The following is a 27,271-nucleotide window of genomic DNA, read 5'->3' on the forward strand; positions in this document are numbered from 1 at the left end:
GCACCTCAATAATATTTATCTGTTCACTCTATTGTATTTTAATATGAAACAAAAAAATTGAAATGGAAAACTATTATAAAAAAAATTATTTAAGTTGTGAAATTTTTTTAGTGTATATTTTTTCACGAAACTAATAGTAAGCATGTGTCAAGTTAATCTCTACAGTAATAATTATTGCATTACTGAAAACTTAGCAACTTATATTTTATAATTTAATATCAATTTTATTTTATTTTAATGAAAAAATCATAATTATGAATTTATTTAAAAAATTAGAGTTTATTTATAAGAATATATTCATTGAAAAGATAATACTGTAATGAAGAAATTTTATTTATTACCTTATTTAGCTAAATGCTTTTTGGAGGAAAAACTAAGAGAGTTTTTATTCTCTTAGTAGTAGGCGTGATTAGTAAAAATAACAGGGAAAGAATAATTTTTTTACCATCTTATTAATTAATCCTATAATAAATTTAACTAATTCTTAACTTTACCGAATCTAAACACAATTCGGTGAATTAGTTTTGCCGACATCCTCTCAACGTCAACTCCTTTACAAATATGGATTTGAAGTGCCACATATTACCTCTTCTTTTTATCCTTCAAATTCGTTTGACTTTGTCATAGAACTTGTGTAATTTGGTCAAACATTAGCATATGAAGGTTATGAACCCATAGAAATAAACATCCCCATAATAAAAATACCCACAAAACCAACCAACTCATCTAGACCCATTCTAATACCTACTTAAGACCATGAAACCTTCTCCTCCGGCCTTTGACCCGTTAGTTTCATTTCCTTAATAATAATATTGCGGCTGACTTTCCCCATGCAACTCTTACACCTCATATATAAATACCTTTCTTTCTTCATTTCTTCTTCAAGGCAAAAAACATGCAATAATATATATCATGCAAAAATATGTTAGCCATTGAAGAACTTTTCTGGAGTTTTTCCATTTTATCCATACTTGTTTACCTCTTTCGCTCTACAATGACGTCGCTTCAAATCCCGCCTTCTTGTTCATGGATTACTAAGATTATGGTTGATCAACTTGGAGGTTTACATTCTGCACATGGACATCATATGATTTCTAATGTTATTCCTGAAGAAAATGTATCTTTGGATCGGAAACAGGTTTGCGTTGAGCCAATTAAGTTGCGAAGGCGACCTTCCAAGCTTTTGGTCCCGGAATTTAGCCCAGATCATCAGGAATTCTCTGCGGAAAAGAGAAGGGCAGAAAACGTTGAGGTCGCCGTACAAGGAAGAGGTCATTGTTTGGTAAGTAAGAAAGGAAGGCGCGAGCATATAGAAGATCGGTTTAACGTCATTCCTGACATTTCTGGTGATCCTAACCAGGTACATTGCTATTCCACTTTTATATTTATTAATTATGATTCAAATCACAAAATGAATATATTACCTTGATTTAGTTTACCCTTTTCTACGTCGTCCCCGTTGGTAGAACTAGAAAAAAGGTTATAAATGTTATTGCAGCCTTGTTGAAAAATTGAAGCTACTTTCTTACAAAAAACAAATAATTGATTCAAATAAATTTTTATACGAAACAAATTTAGTTTTTCATTTCTAATATAAAATCGTTTAATCAAAATTAAATCTATCTTTCAATGTAGGCATTTTTCGCGGTGATTGATGGACACGGGGGCCAAGAAGCAGCTAATTACGTAGCTGAAAACTTGGGGAAGAATATCTTGAAAGGACTTGAGAATATTAAGAAAGAGGATCAGCATGGGGTAGAAGAGGCCATTTCGGAAGGTTACTCTCAGGCAGATGAAGAATTTCTTAGACAGGTAAATTAGCCCGGGAAAAAAAACCTTTGAAAATCTGTTTAAATGGAATCATAGTCTGGGAGTATCAAATAGCGGTTTAGGTCATGGCCGCGGTACTGGTTGTTTGACCTAGTCTCGCTAAATGTGGCCAAAATTTTGGTAAAATGTGGTCGTGGTATCGACTGTCAAAACCTTTGCGACTCAGTCGCATATCGATGCCCCCGTTGGTAGTTGTTAAACTCATGAACGGAATCTTTTCATTGAACTAGTCAACCCTGGGATTATATATAGGTCATTATTTAAGGGATTTGGGGTAATCGTCTACTTACAATGTCTCTTTGTCGTAAATCATTTTTAATACGTAAGTAACTACCCTCACGGCAGAATAACATATTAAATGATAGACGTGTTGATACTACAGCAAGTCATGAACATTATATTACTGAAAAAGTTTAACAACGCTATCACGACAATGATAATATTACATGATGTTCGAAAGTGATATGGGATAATGACAATTGAGTCGGGATGTAGTAACAAATGGAAGTCTGATACGTATGTGCAAATGCAGGGTGTAGGAAGCGGAGCTTGTACAGCAAGCGTGCTATTGCGAAATGGCCAACTGTATGCAGCTAATGTTGGAGATTGTAGAGTAGTTTTGAGTAGAGCAGGATTAGCAACTAGACTCACTAATGATCATCGCTTGAGTCGTGAAGATGAACGTCTTCGTATCCAAAACTCGGTTAGTAATTTCCAACTTTTCCTGCAAAGTTGAAATCATATTTTCAATTTATTGCGAGATTTGAAATATAATGAATTTCAAATTTTAGATGTCAATATATTCATAGGCCCTAATTAAAATGTACGAGACAACCCATTATCTTAATGTAGTAATTACTCAAGAACCGACATATACATTTTCTAATACGAATCAAAACTGCAGGGTGGATTTATACATGACAACAATAACGGGCTTTGGCGAGTTCAAGGGACACTAGCCGTATCCAGAGCGTTCGGACATCAGCATATGAAGGAGTGGATAATCTGTGAGCCAGAAATTCAGCATGTTCCCTTAACTTCTGACTGCCAGTTCCTGATAGTAGCTTCTGATGGTCTGTGGGACAAGGTACGACAATCTACCTTCTAAAAGAATTGTCTCAGCCAAAAGTTTAAATTAATTGTCGAGTCACAATTAACTAAAATTCTACACCAGAAGTCTGAGTTAATTGTTGGGTTGGATTAAGTACTCATATGTTAATTTGAGATCAACTAAGTTTGATTACAGTCGGTTCTGGTTAGGCTTATTAGGCGAGTTAGATTTTGTCAGCTCTAGAGTATGATGTATAGTACTCCGTACATTTTATCTTTTATCTAATACGATGTGTATCATATTTTGACGAACAATAGGTCGGGGAACAAGAAGCTATTGATATCCTTTCGAAAGAAGAAAATACAATGGAGTCATGCAAGAAACTCGTAGACATATCTTGTAGCAGAGGAAATAGAGATGACATAACCGTAATGGTGATCGACCTACATAAATTTGTTACAGCTTAAAGATGCACCATTTTCACCTAAAACTTCTGCTCATTTGGAATGTAAATAAAATGTATTCTAGCTTAGCTTATTAGAGTTTCGATAGAGAGGAGCATGGCAGCGGAAAAGGGCAAATTTTGTGAATTGAGTTTGAAAACGAAGTAGAAGCCAAGATCTTCATAGAATAAAATTAGTGTTAAGCTTGTATGTAGCTTGATTTATTGCTTTGAAATTAAGTATATATGTACAACAAAAAAAGAAGTAGGGAGATTGTAGGAAGGAAAGGGAAAAGTGCAGAAAACATATTTAGAATTTGTAAACATATTTCCATTTTCTTAAATCACTTGTTCATTCCTCATCTAGGATATGAAGTATTACCATCGTTTGTAAATATTAAATGGAAGCACTTGAATTTCTTTGTTTTTGACATAATAATCATTGTCTTTTTTTTTTAGAGGAGTAATAATTACGAAATTAAAATAAAGCACAATTTATAGAAATGCCCCCTCCCTCTTAATAAACATTTGTTTACCTTTGATAGACTTTTCACAATGAATATAAAAAGTAAACAAAAATATATAAAACGTAAACAAATGAGCGAAATAAAAAGAGGAACTTCTTTATCAACAACCTTGATCAACCCTCTTGCTTCTTGATATTCCCTTGACTTACTCCAATCTTGGAAATCACACGCCTTTATATCTGTTTCCCCTTTTCAACCTGTGACCTAAACCCACAAAATCTCATTTGTGACGGCACGTATCCGTCACTTTGGAGTGACGGATACCATTTTCCCTCACAAATGACCAGTTAATGCATTATACAACTGGTTGTATATACAACTTAGTCAATGTAACTGAGCTTTGTTACAAAGTTGTCGAGCTCTATTAACAAAATTATTGAGCTATGGTATAAAGTTATTGAGCTTACCAGAATAATTATTAAGCTCAATAATTTCGCAAAATAGCTCAATAACTTGCAAAATAGCTCAACAACTTTGTGTAAGAACTCAGCAACTTTGAGACGGTTGTACAGTGCTATTATACAACTGGTTGTAGGATGAGCATTGTACAACCCTATACATTAATTCGAGCTTATGTGTAATTTTCCTGAGTTTTGAAAGAGTTTATTTTTTTTATGTTTAAGTGTGTGAGTTCAAAAACTTTACAGCATAGCTCAGATTCTTTTAAACAAAACTCGAAAACTTTAGTGCACAGCTCGGATTCTACATCATACAACTACATACAACAGGTTGTATAATCTACTCATTGCACCTTGTTCCCCCTATCCGTTTTGTGAATGGCATTATTAGAGCTGGCAAAAGCTGACCCGACCCGATGAACCCGACCCGCCCGAAACCCGACCTGATACAACCCGAAAATTGGGTGAACCGAAACCGAACCGACCCAAACCGAACCGACCCGATAACGGATAACAGCCTTATTTTCTCCAACCTGAACCGACCCGACCCGACCCGTGACCCGATATTTTCTCAACCCGATAGATGACCCGATAATGAACTAGCTTAATAATGGTTTAAATAACACCAAATTGACATTCATCTTAATTATTTTCATTTAAAACTACAATTAATACACCTACCTATTATTTAAACATAAAATTACCATCTAAAACGAAATATATAAGATAAAATATATGCTGATAACCTGACCCGACATTGACCCGCTAATGACTTGACCCGACTTGCCACCCGTTGATGACCCGACCCGAAGACGACCCGACATGAACCGAACTGACCCGAACCCGTTACTAACCCGGCATAACCCGAACCCGATATGACCCGACCCACTTTGACCCGACCCGTAACCGACCCGAGTGATCCGATTGCCACCTCTAGGCATTATCCGTTACTTGCTCCGACCCGTCTTCAGCAAGACTAATTGCCTAAACCGACCGCCCACACATAGAAAGCCACTTCCACATCCACTAAACTTAGTATTGATAGATGTAGGTGTATGAATGATTTTGAATTTTGATGACAGTTTCCATGAGGGGCTCTCTAAACTACCATTATGAGTAATCACTAATCACGATACTTGAAACATATTTATGCAAAGAAAGTCAAATCCCCTAAGTTTCACGACATTACTGAACATCAAAAGCTTGCTAGCCCATCAAGGATGAAACGAGTTTGAGATAAACCCGAATTCAAAATACATAATCTATACCTCCAACCTATAACCTATACATGATCTCTCTATTTGCTTCGTGAATGGAAATTTCAGACGACAAAGATAGAAACAACTAAACTTTAATTCTAAATAAATAAAAGACCGAAACGCTAACATTAATGTCTTGATTCTTGAAGAATCCAAGTTATAGTATATAAGTAAAAACTATACGATCATATTAGCTCCATACAACTCCACCTGGCTTTTAGGTTGAACATTTGCTAAAAGATCAAAACTCTATATGATTTTTTTTTTGGTGAAAATGGGACGATAATTAAATAAAAGCAGAAAGTTTCAGCGAGTACATTAAGGGGGCGGGTTAGCTAGGGGATAAAGCTACAGTAGCATAATCTACTTTACAAAGAGATTCAATAAAGCTTGGTGGTCTATGCCACCGATAATTTCCATCACTTGAAGATCGATCATGGAGCGAGAAGCGAGCAAGAAAAATCAGCAATCAAGTTTGTTAGTCTCCCTTCGAAGAGGATCTTCAAAGATGGAGAGGCTTGTAAAAGTTCCTTGCACTCCATGACGATGTTAGTAAGAGGGCACAAAGGAATGATATTAGAGCAAATGAGATTCACAGCTACTTTACAATCCGAGCAAATAATAAAAGTACCCTTGGACTTAATCGCATACCCAATTCCTTCTCTAATAGCAAAAAGTTCACATGCTAAAGGGTTAGGGGCAAGACAACGACTCGTCCACCGAAAAATCCAACACCCATTCGAATCCCTCACAATACATCCGATCTCACAAGAAAGGGAAGAGTAGCAAAAGGAGGCATCGACATTATTTTTAGGTAACTGTCGGGGGCGGGGGGGAGGGGGGGGGGGGAGGGTATCCAAGGGCCAACGGTACGGTTTGAGGTTGGTTCAAGGGAGGAGGGGGATGAAAGGGAGGCTGAGACAGTTTGGGCTGAGGACCAAGCATAAGCTTGGTGGAGGACGTGATCAACCCAGAGATTAAGGGGCAGGGCCGAGGGTGATCGCTAAAGAGGCGCTCATTGCACCGAACCCAGAGCTTCCACAGGAGGAAGGAAAAGAGGGTGGGCCAGAAAGACTTAGGGGATGTGAGGTTAGAGTTAAGCCAATCATGGAGATCGGACACAAAGAAGTCAAGTAAGGTAGGGAGTGAGTTCCATACAGAGCGAGAGAATGAACAATCTCGGAGAATATGAAGAGAGTTTTTGTTATCTACCGGGCAGGAATCGCAAAAGGGAGAGAGGGAGATGGATCTAGAAAAAAAGAGTAGAGCGGTGGCGAAGCTTATCCCACCAGGAAAGCCACATGAAGACTCTAATACGAGGCTGGGTCGGGATTTTCCAGATCCACCCAAGGTCAATCCAGGGTGACAAGGTCAGGAGGTGAGGGGAGTTAAGGACATTATCGTATGCAAGTTGGAGGGAGAAATAGTTGTTAGTCGAAAAGGTAGACGTGGCCAAGTCAGATATAGGCGAAGAGGGTAGAGGAGTGGAGAGAATGGCAGTAATTACTACCTCGGGCGGGAGGGGATAGTCGACATGGGTGATCTCCCAACACCCATTAGAGATAATGCTGCTAAGAGGGGCTAATGAGGCGGATTCAAAGAGGGTTCTGCGAAGGAAGGCTCTAAGGGGTCCAATAGAGCACCAAGAATCAAACCAAAGATTAATATTGGAACCATCACTAATAGCCCAGGTTAGAGAGGTAGCAAAGGAGGGCCATCCTTTCCCATGGTTCCTCCAAATATGGGAGCCTTTAGAAAAGGGGAGGGGGCGAGGTCTATTTGTAATACTCCGTATTTATAGTCTTAGGGGTACTCTATAGAGTAGCCCTTACTCTGTCGAGTAAGGGTAAGTGTCGCAGCAAAATAGTTTCTGATCTGTTGGGCACTCGATCGAGTAGCTCGGGCACTCGATCGAGTAGGGGGGTACTCGATCGAGTACCTTGGGTACTCGATCGAGCGCCCGGTTTTACGGGTGAGTTTTGGCGGGTTTTGTTAATTATGCGATTAGGGTATTTAAACCAATTCGTCTTTGTTTTAAAACACTTTTACCAAAACCTAAAACCTTTTAAGAGAGAAAGCAAAGCAGCTTCTTCTTCCTAATCGCATCCTTAACGATTCCGGAGTTCGACGGTCGATTCTCGTTGTTTTTCGTGTTGTTGGATTCCTTGCGTCGAGGGTAAGCTTCTAGCATAATTTTTATAATGTTTTGCTAGTTTTGGTCAAACCCTAATTTAGGGTTTGGGGATTTTATGAGTAGGAATTGAATAGTAGTCTTTATGTGTTATGTATGATAGGAGGAGAATTCGTAGAGGAGCCGTTTTGAGACAAATTGTTTAGATCGTCTGCGTATTTGCTTTCCAGGTAGGATTTCCTACTCGGTATTAGTCCCATAACGGGATATTGGTGATGTCTTTGTAGTTAGTTTGTTTGATTGTGATGGTGATTGTGATTGTGTTTGTGATTGGTTGTGATGGTTCTCGAGATGCGTTCTCGGTTGAGTGGGGTCACTTGCGGGAGTGATCTCACGCCCTAGTTTCGCCCTTCGTGGAACCCGCCACGAAAGGGGATGTGCACATTAATGATACAGGGTTATCGCTCGTACGATGAGCGGGGCTTAGGTGGAACGGCTGCGGTCCCCCATCGCGGGCTGGTCCAGTGGACGATCGGTGTTGAGATGATGATGGGAGTTGGTGTTGTGTGTATGTGTGATGATTCAAATTGTCTCTGTTTGCCTTATTGTTGTTATCTATTTTGATTGTGTGATTAGTACTGACCCGGTGTTGTTTTGTAAACCTGCGGTGATCCATTCGGGATGGTGAGCAGATATTGAGCGGTATAGAGATGGTACTGGATAGTCGGGGATGGCCACGACATGACGATAGAGTCTTCCGCTGTAGTTTAGTTTTTATTTACATTTCGATTGAGAACAGATACTTGAATAATGTATTACACTTTTAGTTTGGTTTCGAGGATTGTAACTTTTCATTAAAGCACTTATAATAAATGTTGTTTCTATTTTGTCTATTTGATTATCATACCTCGGGCAACCGAGATGGTGACGTCTCCATACCTGAGTGGTCCTGGCAAGGCACTTGGAGTATGGGGGTGTTACACTATTAGTGACATATTTGTTAGGAAGGGCAGTACTCGTAAGGTTTGCTGGGAGAAAACGAGTTCTCCAACATAGGCGGATGACATATGCGAGGTTGAGATAAGGAGGATTTCTAATCCCAAGACCCCCCCCCCGCGCGTCTTTAGGTTGGATGACAGTCTTCCAATTGAGAAGATTAAGTTTTCTAGCAGATCCACTACCGGACCAAAGAAACCTTCTGACAATTCTTTCAATACTCAAGAGGGAGTGGGACGGAAGGGCAATACATTGCATGAGGTGGGAATGAATGGCATTGAGAGTAGATTGGATGAGGCAAATTCTACCCGCCTGAGAGAGGAATTTGCACTTCCAACTAGCAAGTTTATCATGAATTTTGTCAATGGTTGGCTGGATATCAGCCCTAGAAGGTTTCTTATTGGTAAGGGGGGGCCAAGGTACGTACCAAGGGAAGGGGAATGTTTCATATCAAGAGCAATCTCAAACATAATTCGGGAATCAGGAGGCGTGGAAGGAGAGAAGTAGATCTTACTTTTGTGAAAGTTAATTTTTTACCCCGAGGAAAAACAAAATTCATTGAGAATTCTTGGAGTGCACAAAGAGTCCTCTCGGTAACACTACCGAAGAACAATATGTCATCGGCAAAAAGGAGGTGTGAGAAGGTGGCCCCTCCCTTCCCCAATGGGAAGGCGGTCCAGTCAAGGTCACTGCAAGATTGGTGGATGAGGGGGGAAAGGGCATCCATGCAAATTATAAAGAGATAGGGAGAGAGGGGGTCTCCTTGACGGATGCCTCTAGAAGGGGAGAACTCATGGGAAGGGGTTCCATTTGATAAGGACATGGGCAGAAGTGGAAGAGACACAGTTCATGATAAGATCAATAATGTCCTTGTCAATACGACACTTGATAAGGCACTTATGTAAGAAATTCCATTCGATTCTGTCAAAGGCCTTTTCAAGATCAATTTTGATAGCAAACCATCCACAATGGGCTTTGGAAAGTTTCATGGAATGCAGGATCTCAGAGGCAATGATAAAATTAGTCTCCGTGCCTCTTCCTGGAATGGAGCTTCCTTGATAAGGGGAAATGATAGAGTGCATAAATGGTTTTAGTCTATTAACAATGATCTTGGTAACAACCTTATAAGTGGTATTGCAAAGACTAATTGATCTAAATTGGCGGATGTGTTGAGGGTGGGGGATTCTTGGAATAAGGGAGATGGTGGTTCTGTTAGTGTCGAGGGGAATAACTTTGCTTTCAAAGATGTCAATGATGAATCGCACCAAATCAACTTTTAAAATGTTCCAACATCTTTTGAAGAACCCCGCATGGAAACCATCTGGCCCAGGGGCTTTATGGGATCCAAGCGAGAAGAAAGCATCTTTAATCTCGTCAAGTGAGGGAAGAGAGAAGGAGAAGGAGGGATTAGAGATAACAGGGGCGGGGAAAAGGCACACGGGAAGGTCAGAGGTGAAGAGTTTGCAGAAATAAAAGACAATATGATTATGAAGATCATGAGTGAAGAAAAGAGTGATGCTCACGTCAGACTCAAGGGAGATTATTTTGCAATGGAAACCCGTGTTGCGAAAAGGGTAGTGTTAGGGCGACACCGGGTGTTACTAAGTTCGGTAACACCCTAATAAAAAAATTAAAAAAATTAAAAAATAATTTTCGTTTTTGCGCCAATTTCGTAAGGATAAAACCGTAATTCGCAAATTTATTATATTAACAAAATAAAATATAAAAGATAATAATTAAAACTAAACTAAATCTAATACCCTTTATCTAATAGACAACAATAATCATAACAAACACATCATCTTCATCTCTTCTTGATAATCGATAGTTGTATTCATGTCAAACTAAGCTAGGGTATACGTTTACCAATTATCAAAAAAAGAAAAAAAAAAGAGAATTGTATTGTCAAACCTGAAGCAACAAAACACGTTACGGAAATTTCCTCCACTGGATCGATAGTTGTTAAGGTACGTTCAATTGTCTGAACGAAAGATGAAATATAATTTTTTTCATTGAATTTGTTGTGTATAATTGTACAAACGAAAAATGAAATTTCCTCTGATCATATGTTTAGTACTCTTTAGATTATATTGCTTGTTTAACATGCTCCGATTTTACTTTGGCTTATGAGATTGATTCCGTTGATGTCTTCCTATGTGTTGTATATGGGGTATTAGTCTACTTTTATTACCTTTGTGGACCTCCTGTGAGGGACTTAACATGCATGGAGTATCTCTTTCTTGTAGGCTTGTCGTCGATCGTTTTATGGGTCATTTTAGGAATGACCACGAATTTTGTAAGGAGGTTGGATGAACACAACCTTACCTTCGCTTAAAAATACCCATGACGAACATTATGTTGATATCACATTGTAGTTTTAACTTATAATAACAAGAACAAGCACGAATTTTGTATTCTATTGATAGCATATTTTGAAGAAAAAAAAATCTAATGTAGCTAGTTCAGATTAAAAGTTACACCAGACCCTCACACAGTAGATATTATAGAACAGGAGAGCACATGATATGCAGACAACCTAGCTTGCTTTGCTTAGTTTAAAGGAGTTTGCCAATTTGAAGCCCTATTTATAATAGTATCTAGTGTTCATCTAGTACTATGTATGTCATACTGTATGTACACCTTCACTAGCTTATATTTTCTTACTTGGCTTTACTAAATTGCCCTTTGGTGTCGATTAGATATACCGTTTTTAAACGTGTTCCCTAAACATACATTAATAATCTAAATGAAGAATCACAAGATGTCATATTTGTCTTCGATAATTCAGAAGGAACTCAAACTAAAGTTGCCTTACTAGACTCAAGGCAGGCGAAATCTGTTGGAAGGCCACGAATTCGAGTCAGGGGAAGGCAGAACAATGTACTGAGGAAAACAACTTCCAGACGGCCAAACATTAACCGTGATGCAGGAGAGGTAAGTTTTACCTAGGCTGCCATCTTTGTTATTTTCTTGTCGTTGATGCATTTCTACTTCATTCCTTAATGTTCTTTTTTTTGCTACTGGATAATAGTTGCTCGATATATTTGTTTATTCGCATAGGGAAGCAAATCAAAGAAGAAAAAAGTTAGTGACACCGTAAATTTACATAATGAAGTTGATTCTGAAGCGGATGACATGTATTTGTCTCAAATAGAGATGAACACTGATTATTATCAATAAACAGATGACCCTTTTAATAATACGGTTAGTTCATGCTGGTGGATATACGGAGATGATGGTATATTACTGAGTCATGAAGTATTAAATTTTTTATTGAATTCTTGTGCAACTTATTTTTTTTACCTTTTCTTGTTGATACGTTCGCAGCAATATTTTGAACAAATGGGACGATCGAATAATGAGCGGACTGGAGATGGTGGATTAAATATGAACAAGCCAGCGACGGATGAGCAACCTTCAAACAACCACTGAATCAAGTTTCATCTTATATTACAGTCAGATTACCTTATTATATTGTTGTTCAAGCATTTGTCTCCCGGTTTTTTTGTTAGCTAGACTCTTTTGTATGGCAATTTTTTATTCATCACTCTGCATTTTAAGGTTTGCTGAATTGGTTGAGGTGATTGTAGATACCTCATTTCTGCACCTCCCGCAAATCACCCGGTGATGATTGGGCCGCATGTTTCGTACGCGGAACGATTTATGACAATTCGTAAGTTTATCGTCAAGTGATAGCTCAAATACTTGTGTCTACCTCATAGTCATCATCTACGCGCCGATACAGTCGTTTTGACAGTAATTAGAGTACATTTGGAGTCCGGGTCAAAAACCGTCTTCATTTTCTAATAACCGTTTAAAATGCCGAGTCAGAATATTCTGGAATGTTCCGGATATTTCTATTCCATATTTTCTATCTTTTAATCTTTGGTAAATTATATCCCGAAAATATTTTATAAATATTAAGGAAATTGAAATCAAAACGTAATTCCATAATAAAAACGCGGAAATCTTTCTTCCGCAGGAGGAAACCACCTAGGAAAGGACGCAGCAGGTGCTGCGCCTCTTCCAAGGGACGCAGCAACTGCTGCGCTTCTTTCTCAGTTCCTTTCTGCGTATTTTGCAAATCTTTTCGAGATTCACTTCCAAAGTTTCTCCGAAACCCTAATCCCTTCGTGTGATTAGTATAAATAGGGACTTTCGTTCCTCATATTTCTCACGCGAATGTCCGCCCTTCTCTTCTTCCTTTGCATTATAAGACCACGCTCTTGCTTTTTGGCGTCTACGTGCTTGAACTTTCGATCACGTAAGTTCGGATCCTTCTGAGTACCAGCCTCGTTTTGCATGACCGACCAATTTGACCAACTCCACATCAATCAACTTAATCAACTTTGTTTAATTTCCTCTTAGAGGGCTCTTTCGTCGTACATTCGAGTCGAGCATCACTAAACGTTAACTTAGTCAATCTCGTTTCGTCAAACATGTAAGTCTGAGGGTGTAAATCCCATCTTTTATTATTGTAATTTATTTTTGTAATCATTATTGTAAGGTTTACGTCGAAATTACACTCAAAACCGATCTATAAAACCTTGTTTCAAACCCTTTTTACGGATTAACAGGAGACAAACGTCGAGAAAGGACGCAGCAACTACTGCGCCTCTTCGAAGGGATGCAACACCTGCTGCGCCTCTTCCTGAGGCTGCCGCAGTTCCTGCTTCCTTTCTTCTTCCTTCATTTTTCTTGTTCGTCTGTTTGTTTTATTTTGCCTTTTATTGTTCATGTTCCATTAACGCGATAATTTTAGTATGATAATTTTAACATGTAAATCATTAATTAATTACCATCTTTTAATTTCGACTTAAATCCTTTATAATTCATATTCGCGGGTTTTCGTCATTAAAATCAATTCGGGTTTTTGAGGTTCGATTCATCAACATTGAGTCTCTGGAATTCATCGTTGATATATTTTCATCTGTTATTCATCGTCATCATCATTAGTTCGTCATTAATAACCTAATTCACCTAATTAGTAAGTTTATTTGTGATTAACCTTATAATTAATCTTATCAATAGTCTTGCAATTAATTTGTCCGGTTAATTCCATCCATGTTTTACTGTTTTTATGACCCAATCACATGTAAATAATATATTAATCACTTCCATCCGAGTCAAATATTATTAATCAACATTAAACATACCCACGAACATTAACGATATGCAGTTCCGGCTTCACAGCCAGAACTCAACCCAGGAACAGACGCAGCAACTGCTGCGCCTCTTCCAAAGGACGCAGCTCTGCTGCGCCTGTTACGAGTTGATTTCTGTCTCTGAACTTCCGTTTTTGCTTTGACTTAGTTATTAGTTTACGTATTCAATTGACTATTACTCGTATTATCATTATTAATCTGTTCGTTAATTTATTTTCCCTTTCTTTTCTAAAATTATCCGTTTTAAATGTATTTTCGACGTAAATAAATTAATCAATCGTAATTATTGTAATTTTAATTATTGCATTTATTTATTTATCGTATTGGATGATTTATTACTTGTTTTTCACATGCAATCAATTCTAAATCATATTTCGACCTAATGAGTGCTAAATTAATTGTTAACCGACTTAGTCTAAATTCACATGCTAGGATTAATCTAATGGATGTTGCATAGCATGCATATAACCTTCAACATATCGAGTATAGATAACTTCCCTAATCATTAGTAGAGGCCGCTATCGAGGCGGGCGGGATTAGGTGTTCGATCAAAAGAGCTTCCTAATACGTACCCTCACCCCTTACTCCAGATCTCTGTGAACACCCGTGTTCATTGACATCCACCAGAGTCATTCTAGACATAGAATGCTAAGGGTAACGAGTTCTTGGTGTTCATGTCACTACTTTGTGTTTTGACATAACACGAGGTATTCGAACGGTTTCCAATTTTCCACAATAAATTGGTGGCGACTCCACAATTGCAAAGCTTGCTCGCTTTCACCAAGCGACCCCCGTGGGCCCGCGTCCACAGTTTGGAGACTCCACTGAGGATTAATACACTTACGTGTAGCCAAGGGTGAAACTTGAACAAGGTTAGAGAATAGTTTATACGAGACAGTTGTCGGTTTTCATAACTCGGTCTTCCTAGATCGTTTTATTCGGCCTTCCTAGGCCCAACCCAACCCATTCGACCAATCGTCCCGTCTAGACGATCCAAATTCTTATTTGGGCCTAAGGATGAATAGCGATTGACGTCAACCATACCATAATGCTTACTCTTATTTGCATCAAGGGCTTTCACTACTCGAGGAAATGGACTAGGAATCGGCCTTACTCCTGTTTGGTACGAGCCTCACCACAGACTCCGGGTTTGATTGTTCGGTATGACAACCCACCCTTTAAACCAAAACCCTTTTAAATGCACTCAACATCCCGTTATAATGCCTGTCCAAATGCTTGTACCGTATGTGATCACCTTTTCTAAACGAAACCATGACGAAATTTGAAAAAATCAAAACCTCTTTCAAAATGTATATAAGGCCGAAATTAGTGCAAAACCAGTCAAAACTCTGTCCAATTGTCAAGTCAAAATTCGGGCCTCAAAGGCCTTTTCAAAACCTCACTTCGAGCCCACTCCTACAACTACACTATAGTTGATTAGGACCAACATTTCCAAACCTTGTCATTTCTTCAAACCTCACTCGATACAAGTGGCACACTCCCACTTCACAAGTCGAGTCTTTTCTTTGAGTAAGTGTGCTAGAATGATCGATCGTGTTTTGATTCGTCGTCAATCTCTTATCCAGTTTCCAAGACGCCTGACACTAGCACCACAAGCAACAGTCAACCCCAGAATGGTAATGCTCAAATCCTAGCCGCGCTCGCTCGTCTCCAAACTAGCCAAGATCAAGTGTGTGATCGCCTCAACACCATCGAGGGCCGAATCGTTGATGTAGAAACTAGGTTACCTCCTCCAGGAAGTGAAGTGCCTAATGATTTTCTGAATAATTTCGTGAACGAGAATCCTCCACCTTTTGTGGGAGCACAAGAGATCAACCCTCCCGTAGATCCGACTGCAGCTGAGAAACGACTTCAATACTTGGAGGAACAATTGATGTATCTCAAAGGGTATGATATCTATAGGGAGAACAATCGCAAGTATGAGGCCGTGAGTTCCAAATTGCCAACCAACTTCAACATGACGGATATCCCAAAATTCAAGGGGCACGAAAACCCTTTGAACCATATCCGTGCTTTCAAGGATTACATGTCTATCAAAGGCATTAAACCCGAGATATTCTTAAGGATATTTCCTTCATCTCTTGACACCATCCCAGAACAATGGTTTTATTCCCTAGAACACAAGAAGATTTCCACCTGGGATGATGTCGCGATCGAGTTTGCTAAGTAATATGCGGATAATGCCGAGATCCAAGTCAATATGCGCACTTTAGAGGTTCTTACCCAAAATGATAAGGAAGGTTTCACCGACTTCCTAAGTAGGTGGAGGAAGACTAGTACCCAACTTGTTGAAAGTCCAGATGAAGCTACCGTCGTGGAGAAATTCGTGGACAATTTAAAACCCATTTATGCAAGTCATCTGAGGTACCAAAACATTAAGACCTTCAAGGACTTAACCGTACTTGGAACAAGGATCGAAGATGACATCCGTAAAGGGCTCTTGTCCAAAACGGTGGGTCGTAGATATCAAGGTTCAACAAGTCGTTCTTACGGCTCTACTAGCAAAACTGATGAAGTTAACCTTCTCGAACCATCAAAGAAGAGTATCCCACAAAGAAAGTTCACAAACATTGGGGATACATACTCCAATGCTCTGAAGAGACTGATGAAACAGGGTAAACTTCAACCCATAGGGCCTACACCTGAACCAGAAAAGAAATCCAAGTCTTGGGATGAGAATTCGTACTGCGAATATCATAGAGGTAAAGGACATGATACAGAAAAATGCTACAAGCTAAAACATGTACTTCAAGACATGATTGAGGATGGTCGCCTACCAATACCGCCTGGAGGCAAGCCTAACAATACTTAGAATCCTCTTGGAATTCTGATGATTACAAGTGAAGAATCTACCTTAGATTGTTCACATATCATTTCTCCAATCGAAGATGAGATCTATGCAATAGAACAAGAAGGGAACTACTCTACCATTTCCCCTACTATCACCGACTTTGTCGCATGGGCAAGGAGTGTGAATAGGCAAGTCTCAGAATTAGAAAGTGTAGTGGCAACCCTACGTGATCCAAATGCAACACCTAAAGAACGTGCGCCACTAAACCTCTCTCAAAATGCTCCAATGCAAGAAGTAGTAGCCGTGGTTAATGAACTAATCGACCAAATTATCTAATTAGAAGCCGAGATCATAAGGTTGAGAGAGCTTGCTACTGTCAATCGAGTATGGGCCGACGATGGTGAAGATGAATACCTCACCGAACACTACCTAGTCAAACTCAGTGAGGAAATAGTCCAAAACAGTGAGGACCAAGATGTAGACCACCTTACTCGTTCAGGACGTCCATATCAAAATGTTTCTCAGAATGGTCCCATAGCAAATGGTCCAATCACCAATACCAACGTTGTCACGCCAAATGATAACGAAGATACCTCTACTGACCATTTGCTAAAGCAACTACAGAAGACAAAGGCTGATCTTTCAGTCTGGCAACTAGTTGCGAGCTCATTCCCACATCGCCAAGCTTTACTGCAAGCTTTGGCCAAATTAAATGTGGCACATAACTCCACACCGATGACGTAGTCAACTTGGTCTTCCAAGAGTCACCTAAGCTAAGTAACCCTGTTACTTTCTCGGATGAAGATTTGCCACCTTTTGGCGCTAATCACAACTTGGCTCTTTACATCACTGTCATTTGCTTGAAGAAGAATGTGCCAATGACTTTGGTAAATGATGGCTCGGCAGTCAACGTCATACCCTTGAAAACGGCATACAAATTAGGCATGAAAGAGTCGGAATGGACCCCTACCAACCAAGGTGTTCGTGCATATGATGGTACACGACGAAAAGTGGTAGGACTAGTTAACCTTACCATAGCCACAGGGCCAATTGAACGAAAGGTTAACTTCAAAATAGTGGACATCGAAGCATCCTTTAACATACTTCTGGGAAGACCTTGGATTCACGCTTCCAAAGTTGTAACATCCACCAGAAAATCAAGATTCTGCTAAATGGTAAAGTGGTGACAATCACTTCGTCACCCATCAAGGCGGTAATAGAAAAGAGGTCAAATAACCAAGTACTTGCGGATCCAGTATACGAACTTGGGGGCTTCCATAGCATAAGCGTCATAGAAAGTGAGTTGGCACCATTATACTTCAATCCCTACTCCAATTTAGTGGTCAACCACATGCTCAAATCTCAGGGATACTTCCCGGGGATGCCTTTGAATCCTATCCGAAGAAACACCTTTGCACCCTACAAAGAAGGCAACTCACAAAGGATACCACTCGGATTAGGGTACAAACCCACTAAAAAGGAAACTCTCGAGATGCTCACCCAAGTTCAAAACCGCAAGAACGTGGGAATCCAAATGCGACCCTACCTTCCTACCCTAAATGGATACTTCGTTGTAGAGGGGAGTCAAGAACTCTTTCACGGGTTTCCCGAACCTTGGCACTATCTTGAAAGGAAGTTAGCTGGAATCGAGATCTTTCACGATTGCTACTTCATTCCTCCGGAAACGGTTCCTACCGTCAAGACTCGTCAAGCACCTTGCTTAGACGAACAAGCTGTTAGCTTACTGTTTGGAGAAGATCGATTTGTTAGAGCCGCGCAGGATGAGATCATTACCATGATACTTCAAGACGATCATTTCAACCCTACCGCATTAATCACAGAAACCAGTTCGAATCAGCAGAAAGGATGGAGAAAGTCAATCAAGTGGACGAACAACCAAGGAAGACTCTTCAAGCTCACCACTGGAGAAGGAGAGATGTTCAAAGGAGAACCAGAAGACGATGAATTCGAGTCAGAATCAGAGTCGGAGTCAGAGTCGGAGTCTAGAGAAGTCCCTAGAGAGTCTCCTCATGTCGTCACTCCCACTCCCATAGTTTCTCCTAGCTTAACATCAAATTGTAACAGCAGTTTGGGAAATGCCCCAACAGCTGTCCCTTTACCGCCACTGACTACTGAACAGATGGCTTCTTTGTTTCAACTCTTTTCAAATTTTAATATGAATAAATCAGGTTCTGCTTACTCTTTGTGTTATTCTGAATGCAATTCTGTTTACGATGATAATGAGGATGACCCAGACCCAGACTCAATCGAAATACCTCCCTACATAGCCAAAGAGATAATACAAGAGGGGGAAGGGGGACCAGTAATAGAAAACACTGAACCCATCAATGTAGGAACCGAACTAGAACCCCAATAACTTAGGATAGGGACGACCTTGAGTCCCGCCGAAAGGGCCAGTTTTATAGACCTCCTACACGAGTTCAAGGACATTTTTGCTTGGTCCTACAAAGACATGCCAAGGATCGACAGGGATATCGCAGAGCACAGAATCCCAATCAAACCAGGTTTCAAACCCGTAAAACAGAAGCTTCGTCGAATGAGGACAGAATGGGCTCTAAAGGTCAAAGAAGAAGTCGATAAGCAATTCAAAGCCGGGTTCATCAAAGTTTCCGAGTACTCAGACTGGGTAGCTAACATAGTAACCGTACCCAAAAAGGATGGGAGAATCCGTGTTTGTGTTATTTTCAGGGACTTAATGTAATACTACGGATTTTTATAAGCTAAGTACTCGACCGAGTAGAGACTACTCGGCCGAGTAGTGTCAAGAGTGTAGTCTGTTTGGGTTATGCCGAGGAATACTCGGCCGAGTATAGTGAATACTCGACCGAGTAGAGGATACTCGGCCGAGTATACACTTTACTCTACCGAGTATCCGGTCTGGCGAGTATTATGTCAGCGGTTTGATGCGGGAGTGTTTAGGGTTAATTAATATGCAAAGTTAGTTTCTAAAACGTCATTTCTACCCTAATCACTTTACGATTTCCCTAATCACACTCTAATCATTCCCCAAATCATTCCATAGTCTCATTGTGTGTGCAATCGTCGTGGCCCTTGCATGTAATCTCTCACTCTAATGTTGGTAAGTGTTATTCCCATGTTATTTATATTCTTTTGGGGTTACTGTACATATGGAATTTGGGGAATAGGGGGGAATTGTGCAATGTGTAATTGTGCTATATGGTTATTGTATAGGAGAAGACTTCATAGAGGAGCCTTTCTGATTGTTCGGTTTCCGTACTGCTGTTGATTGCTAAGGTAGGGTTTCCCTACTCAGTTACTGTTAATTGATTTAAGACTGTGCTTGTGTTTTAATTGTTGTTATCTGCTGATCATCGGAGTATGGGTGTTGTGATGACGGTGGTGATGTGGTTGTGTTGTGACGGTTGTGGTGTTGTGACAGCTGTGATGTTGTGGTGTTGTGTGATTGTGGTGGAGTAACTTGCGGGAGTGGCTTCACACCCTAGTTCGCCCTCCGTGGAACCCGTCACGGGAGGGGTGTGCACATTAAGGGACAGGGATTGTTAGTCGCTCGTTGATGAGCTGGACTAGGTGGGGATGGGCTGCGGTCACCCACTGGCGGCGAGGATTACCTGTTGCGATGGGTAATCTGGCAGGGCTACACACTTCGGTGTGTAGTCGGTTACTGTGTGAGATCGGGAGACCGAGGATGGAGGATGATCAGCTGGTTGTATTGTTTGTTTGTCTTACATTGATTGAATGGTACTGACCCCATTGTTGTTGTTTTGTAAAACCTGCGGTGATCCATTCGGGGATGGTGAGTAGATTGTGACAGATAATGCAGATGTTTAGCTATGAGACAGTCATGGGGAGTCATCACTCGAGTCTAGCTTCCGCTGTTACGAGTTTAGCTGTTTTGACTACTGTTGTATTGAGATCTTATACTTTTTTTTTGAGTTGGTCTGACATAATGTAATCGCCAAACTCTTTATACTTTAATAAAATTGTTTTGGATAGTTGCTTTTGATATACTAACCTCGGGCAACCGAGATGGTAACAGCCTTTCATGCTAGGGCAGTCCTTGGTAAGGTACCTTGGTATGAGGGGGTGTTACAAAGTGGTATCAGAGCCGACGATTCCGGCACCTAAAACTAATGAACCCAATGAACTTAGGGAGTCTAAATAAAATGAACCCGGGGAGAGTTGTTTGGAGCTACCGCAAAGACTTGGGAGACGTCCTGAAGTCGCATTAAGGCCCTTACGATCTCAAGCCGGTCACATGGGGGGAAACTGTTGTATGTTTGAGTCATGTGAGTTTGATACCTGTAGTTTGAATCTTGTGCATGATTGGATGAAATGATGAAAGAAGTGGAATGTGATAGTTGTTGAAAGATGCATCGAGGATTGTTGATGTTAAACTTTGAGCATGAATATGTTGGCATGTTAAGTGTTGGAACAGGGTAAAATATGAAAGGTGAATTATGAATTTTTATCTGATTGATATTGAGCACGAAGAATGTGATCATGTTACCTGTTTAATACAATCTTGAGCATGAAGTATGGTAGTGGTACATGTGCATATGAACATGATAATGTTAATGCTTGATTATTGGTAGTAGCATATGGTTACGGGCAGGTGTCTATATACATGAACGTCGTGTCTAATTTTCATGTGGGTATGATAAGAGTTCACTTGTGTACTAGTTTCTTGAAGTATTGAGTTGTTGTTGTTGCCTTATGCATGTTCAAATTGTTTTGGTTTAGGAAATTTGATTTGTATGATGATCGATTATGGAAGGGTTGTCTTAAAACTGTCATAAGTTGAGTTTTAGAAATGATATTGCTGTAATTCTAATTGGAGGTGATAGCTTGTCTTCTTACGATTCTAACGATAGGTCACACGCCCAAAACGACCAAGTAACGAGTGAGATATGACTGTTTTACGAAAATTGGACGATGCTGAGAACTGTGTTGGTACTCGACCGAGTAAAGTAATACTCGACCGAGTAAGGGCTACTCGGCCGAGTATTCTCATACTCGACCGAGTAATCCTCTGTGATAATTACGTTCGCTTCTGGAGTCGAAAACTCGGCCGAGTAATATAGTTACTCGACCGAGTATCCTGTACTCGACCTAGTATTCTATGTACTCGACCGAGTACCTCAGTGGGCGGCTATTTTGAGCCGATGGCTATGTTCTTACCTTTGTTTTGAGTCAGTGGCTATGTTCTTACCTTTGTTTTGAGTCAGTGGCTATGTTCTTACCTTTGTTTTGAGTCGGTGGCTATGTTCTTACATTGTTTTGAGTCGTAGGGTATGTACACATGTATGTTTTGCGTCTTAAAGTATTCTTTTATATATGCGACGGTCTGGATACGTAAGTTACCAAAGGCTATGACAAGGAGAATTCCGGCTTGTGAAGGACACGTGTTAGGTAAGGAAGGCATGAGTTATATATGGTCGTGAGGGATAGTGGAACAAGAAAAGAGTAGATAGATGAGCTAATCGAGACAAGGAGCATGTTTTGTGAGATATGATGAGTGATATAGTCGTGGGTTGAGTAATATAAAAGTAAGTGCATATGGGCAAGGGTGATGTAAGTGTAAAGAAATGTGAGAATGAAGGATTGAGATAAGGGATACGAATAGTGGCGTATTGGGATGTGTAAGGATTTATGGAGGGAGACGGTTTGGATTGAGTTGCTTAAGGATATATGTGATAAAAGGTCGCTACAGAGAGATGGAAACGAATAGTTTATAGTGAGGCAAGTTATGCCGCGATGAGTAGACAGTGGTTGATTTGGGAATTTGGTGTATCAAGGGGTGAGCCTAGTGTGTAATTCTTTGAGAAATTAACGGTATGAGGTAATTTTTTTTTGGTCTTCTAGAGATACGAAAGGGAGATACGACTAATTGAAGAGTAACTGTTAGTGTGTGGACTTGATGGTGACAAGGGAAGTGAGAAGAAAGATAAGAGAGGATAAATGATAAGAAGAATGATAAGATATTGATATGAATTAAGGGAATTAGAGTTGTGGAGCTATGGAAAAATAAACAAATTACTAAAGAGTTAAGTAGAAAGAGAAAGGAGATAAATTATTAATCGGTATTATTGAGTAAAAAGGGGGAAATAAGGATGGAAGTAAGTTGAGAGAATGTTGACCGGAGTTAAGGAGCATGAAAGTAGGAAATTATGGAAATGTACGATAGTCTCACTAGAGGGTGTGAGTTAACGGTCATATAAGTGAATAGGACGCCATGTTAGCCGTGAGTTTCGAGGTATTAATGGAATGAGAAGCTTGTAGAGTGTTTGCACGATATGAGACTTTGATGGAGAGTTAGGTAACGATATAATAAAGGATAGAATTGGGAATAATGTTGAGGTAGATTTTTGTTGATGGATTGGATGTTCGTTATTTGGGATGATAACCAAAGAGAGGAAACGGAGTATTATATTAAGAGGTGATAGTAAGAGAGTGGTCACATGAAGGATGTTGGTGTCATAGTATTGTCACTAGTGGTTAAGGATGATGTTGCTTTAGAGAAGTTAGTTGTTCTAATGAGGTTGATTTTGTGGAGGTGATTAGTATGTTTGGTTGTGAGGGAGTATAAGATGTGGGTATATGAGGTGTTCGCTCGAAGTTGGGTACTGATGTTATGGCTACATTTGCCGGAGGGGTGATAATTGTGTGTATGAGAGGACATGTTATGAAAGGCACCTGAGTTAAGTCCGGGTGAGAGGTATTCATTGTCAAGTGGTAACTTACGTGATCAGGACTGACTAGTTGGATGTGATTATGGGTCTATGATGTATATAAATGTTTGTGTGAGGTTCTGATCTCACGAGAAATAGTAGGGTGTGCTAATTATAAAGTTGTTATATGAATGTTTTGTGAGTTATGTTGGGTACGGTAAACTAATGGAATGAGGTTCAAAAGGTAATAATTTGATTGATCTGGCATGGATAGTTAAAATCGTATGTGTATTGATGATACATGTTTATTCCGTGAAATGGTAAGGATGATGTTCATGAGGTTCTTATCTGTTTATTCTGTATAATATGTTGCGTTGTGATCTAGTAAAGCGGTTTGGAGTAAGTTTTCTTGTACGGGAAGTTGTCATGAGTCAGTGTGTATGAGAATAGTGTAAGTTGTGATGTCTATCGATGTGGTTATTGTGCCTCAGACGGTGATCCGGGCAAGGTACTTCGTGTGGTGATGCGAGTGTTTTCGCGCTGCGGTACGGCTGTTGGTGGCGGTGTTGCGATGCCGTCACCGGTTGTGGTGGAGTAGGCGGGATGATTATGATTCGAGTTTCGAAAGTACATACCAGTCATACATAGATTGTTGTTTTGTTTGATGTTGCTTCCTGTGAGTTTCAGTTTGTACAGATAGACAGTTGTCTTGTTTATTGATGTTTCTTACCAGTTTAAGTTTGGGAATGAGGGTAGAGTATGATATGAAAGAGAGTTGGGTATGGTTTTGTTGTTGTCATGATATAGTAATATTCTGTTAATGGGACTCAGTAGTGAGAGGTTGGAGTACTTTTGATCTTGTTTTAGATGAGGCATTGATGGACATAGTTGTAGCAAGAGATTGTGGAGCATGTGTGGTATTGAACTGGAACTACATGTGGTTTAGCACCTTTTATTGGGACAGTGAGTACGGAGTTTTGGGACTTAGTATCATGTCGAGTCAAGGGTGAGTTTTGTGGTAATAAAAGAGATGAACTTGAGAAGCTAATGTGAGTGTGTAACAATTGTGGATTGTGAGTTAAGATCGTGGAGATGAGTGTATAAGTATATAGAAGTATGTTGTTTTGCGGTAATGTGGAAGAGATGGAGTGGTGGTTATATTGAGGATTTTATGATATATGTTATGTGAGTACAAACAATTGGAGGCACGAGAGCTGCTAGTGTAAGAGAACCTTGGATATAGGAGTAGATGTAGTAGGCGTCGAGGCTATAGGCGGATATCGTTGACATGCGGTCGTGATGAGGATAATGAGAAGATATATAGTTAGGGATCTAGTATTAGTGAGTTACGAGGACGTAACATTTGTCTTAAGAGGAGTAGGATGCGACAAAGAGAGTTTGATGGTTATACATGTTATAGTATAATTAGAAGTTTGAGTGTTGGTGTAGAGTAAAGGATGGATTTATGTTGGGGTTGATCTTATTATAGGTAATGGTGGTAGTAGTATGATGTTTAGGAGTGTGAGTAAACTTTGATAGTGTTAACGATTTGTGAGAGGATGTGTATGTGTGTGAAGTAAACTTCGAGGACGAAGTTCGTTTTAAGGATGGTAGAATGTAACATTCCGCTTTGATGGTTTATCTTGTTTGGTGGGTTGTCTTGGTAATTGAGGATGTTAGTGAGCGTTATGAACTAAGATAGAGTTGGCAACATTTAGGTTGTGGGTATCCGATAGTATTAGGGAGTTAGTATTGGGAGGCTATGCTATAGTTGAGACGATATCGTGAGCCATGTTGTGGAAGGAAGAGTGGTTGGTGGAGTTAGTGTTAGGTGTCCATGTTTTATAGGCTGGGTTGGAACTTCGGGGACGAAGTTCTTTTTAAGGGAGGAAGACTGTAATACTACGGATTTTTATAAGCTAAGTACTCGACTGAGTAGAGCCTACTCGGCCGAGTAGTGTCAAGAGTGTAGTCTGTTTGGGTTCTGCCGAGGAATACTCGGCCGAGTATAGTGAATACTCGACCGAGTAGAGGATACTCGGCCGAGTATACACTTTACTCGACCGAGTATCCGGTCTGGCGAGTATTATGTCAGCGGTTTGATGCGAGAGTGTTTAGGGTTAATTAATATGCAAAGTTAGTTTCTAAAACGTCATTTCTACCCTAATCACTTTACGATTTCCCTAATCACACTATAATCATTCCCCAAATCATTCCATAGTCTCATTGTGTGTGCAATCGTCGTGGCCCTTGCGTGTAATCTCTCACTCTAATGTTGGTAAGTGTTATTCCCATGTTATTTATATTCTTTTGGGGTTACTGTACATATGGAATTTGGGGAATAGGGGGGAATTGTGCAATGTGTAATTGTGCTATATGGTTATTCTATAGGAGAAGACTTCATAGAGGAGCCTTTCTGATTGTTCGGTTTCCGTACTGCTGTTGATTGCTAAGGTAGGGTTTCCCTACTCAGTTACTGTTAATTGATTTAAGACTGTGCTTGTGTTGTAATTGTTGTTATCTGCTGATCATCGGAGTATGGGTGTTGTGATGACGATGGTGATGTGGTTGTGTTGTGACGGTTGTGGTGTTGTGACAGCTGTGATGTTGTGGTGTTGTGTGATTGTGGTGGAGTAACTTGCGGGAGTGGCTTCACACCCTAGTTCGCCCTCCGTGGAACCCGTCACGGGAGGGGATGTGCACATTAAGGGACAGGGATTGTTAGTCGCTCGTTGATGAGCTGGACTAGGTGGGGATGGGCTGCGGTCACCCATTGGCGGCGAGGATTACCTGTTGCGATGGGTAATCTGGCAGGGCTACACACTTCGGTGTGTAGTCGGTTACTGTGTGAGATCGGGAGACCGAGGATGGAGGATGATCAGCTGGTTGTATTGTTTGTTTGTCTTACATTGATTGAATGGTACTGACCCCGTTGTTGTTGTTTTGTAAAACCTGCGGTGATCCATTCGGGGATGGTGAGCAGATTGTGACAGGTAATGCAGATATTTAGCTATGAGACAGTCATGGGGAGTCATCACTCGAGTCTGGCTTTCGCTGTTACGAGTTTAGCTGTTTTGACTACTGTTGTATTGAGATCTTATACTTTTATTTTGAGTTGGTCTGACATAATGTAATCGCCAAACTCTTTATACTTTAATAAAATTGTTTTGGATAGTTGCTTTTGATATACTAACCTCGGGCAACCGAGATGGTAACAGCCTTTCATGCTAGGGCAGTCCTTGGTAAGGTACCTTGGTATGAGGGGGTGTTACACTTAAACAAAGCAAGTCCCAAGGATGATTTTCCTCTACCACATATCAACATATTGGTGGACAATACATCAGATCACGCGTTGTTATCCTTCATAGATGGATACGCGGGATATAACCAAATCAAGATGGCCATAGAAGATATGCACAAGACCGCCTTCGTCACTCAATGGGGTTCCTATTACTACACGGTTATACCGTTTGAGTTAATCAATGCTGGAGCTACATATCAACGCACCGCAACTACACTATTACATGACATGATGCATAAAGAAGTTGAGGTCTACGTAGACGATATGATTTTCAAGTCCAAAGATAGAGAGGGGCACATTGCGAACCTTCGTAAATTCTTCTCAAGACTACGAAAGTACAACACGAGGCTCAATCCTCAGAAATGTGCATTTGGGGTGACATCAGGCAAGCTTCTGGGATATGTCGTTAGCAAATGAGGGATAGAAATAGACCCTTCCAAAATCAAAGCTCTAATTCAAATGCCACAACCTTAAACAGAGAAGGAGGTTAGAGGATTCTTGGGTAAGGTGCAATACATAAGTCGATTCATATCGAAGCTCACCATGATCTGTGAACCCATCTTCAAAAAGCTAAAGAAAACGGATCACACCATGTGGGATGATGACTGTCAAAAGGCGTTCGACCGAATCAAGGAGATACTAGCCAAGCCACCAGTGCTCATGCCACCCCAACGAGATCAACCTCTTG

General features: G+C 40.1%; 1 protein-coding gene across 1 annotated transcript; it reads left to right on the top strand.

Moving 5' to 3' along the window:
- Positions 1-481: 481 nt before the first annotated feature.
- LOC141605342 (putative protein phosphatase 2C 53) lies at positions 482-3,606 on the top strand. Its single transcript, XM_074424059.1, has 5 exons — positions 482-1,360; positions 1,636-1,812; positions 2,363-2,533; positions 2,735-2,917; positions 3,199-3,606. Exons 1-5 carry the CDS (start codon positions 923-925, stop codon positions 3,346-3,348), a joined length of 1,119 nt encoding a protein of 372 aa, XP_074280160.1. The 5' UTR covers positions 482-922; the 3' UTR covers positions 3,349-3,606.
- The last annotated feature ends 23,665 nt before the right edge of the window (positions 3,607-27,271 follow it).

The sequence above is a fragment of the Silene latifolia genome, chromosome 10 (genome assembly GCF_048544455.1).
Source record: "Silene latifolia isolate original U9 population chromosome 10, ASM4854445v1, whole genome shotgun sequence".
Lineage (NCBI taxonomy): Eukaryota > Viridiplantae > Streptophyta > Magnoliopsida > Caryophyllales > Caryophyllaceae > Silene > Silene latifolia.

Excerpts from the sequence above, each read along its gene's own strand:
- LOC141605342 (XM_074424059.1), top strand. The coding sequence starts at position 923 with ATGTTAGCCATTGAAGAACTTTTCTGGAGTTTTTCCATTTTATCCATA. Across the intron at positions 1,361-1,635 it reads TTTCTGGTGATCCTAACCAG|GCATTTTTCGCGGTGATTGA; the intron begins GTACATTGCTAT and ends CTTTCAATGTAG. Across the intron at positions 2,534-2,734 it reads GTCTTCGTATCCAAAACTCG|GGTGGATTTATACATGACAA; the intron begins GTTAGTAATTTC and ends TCAAAACTGCAG.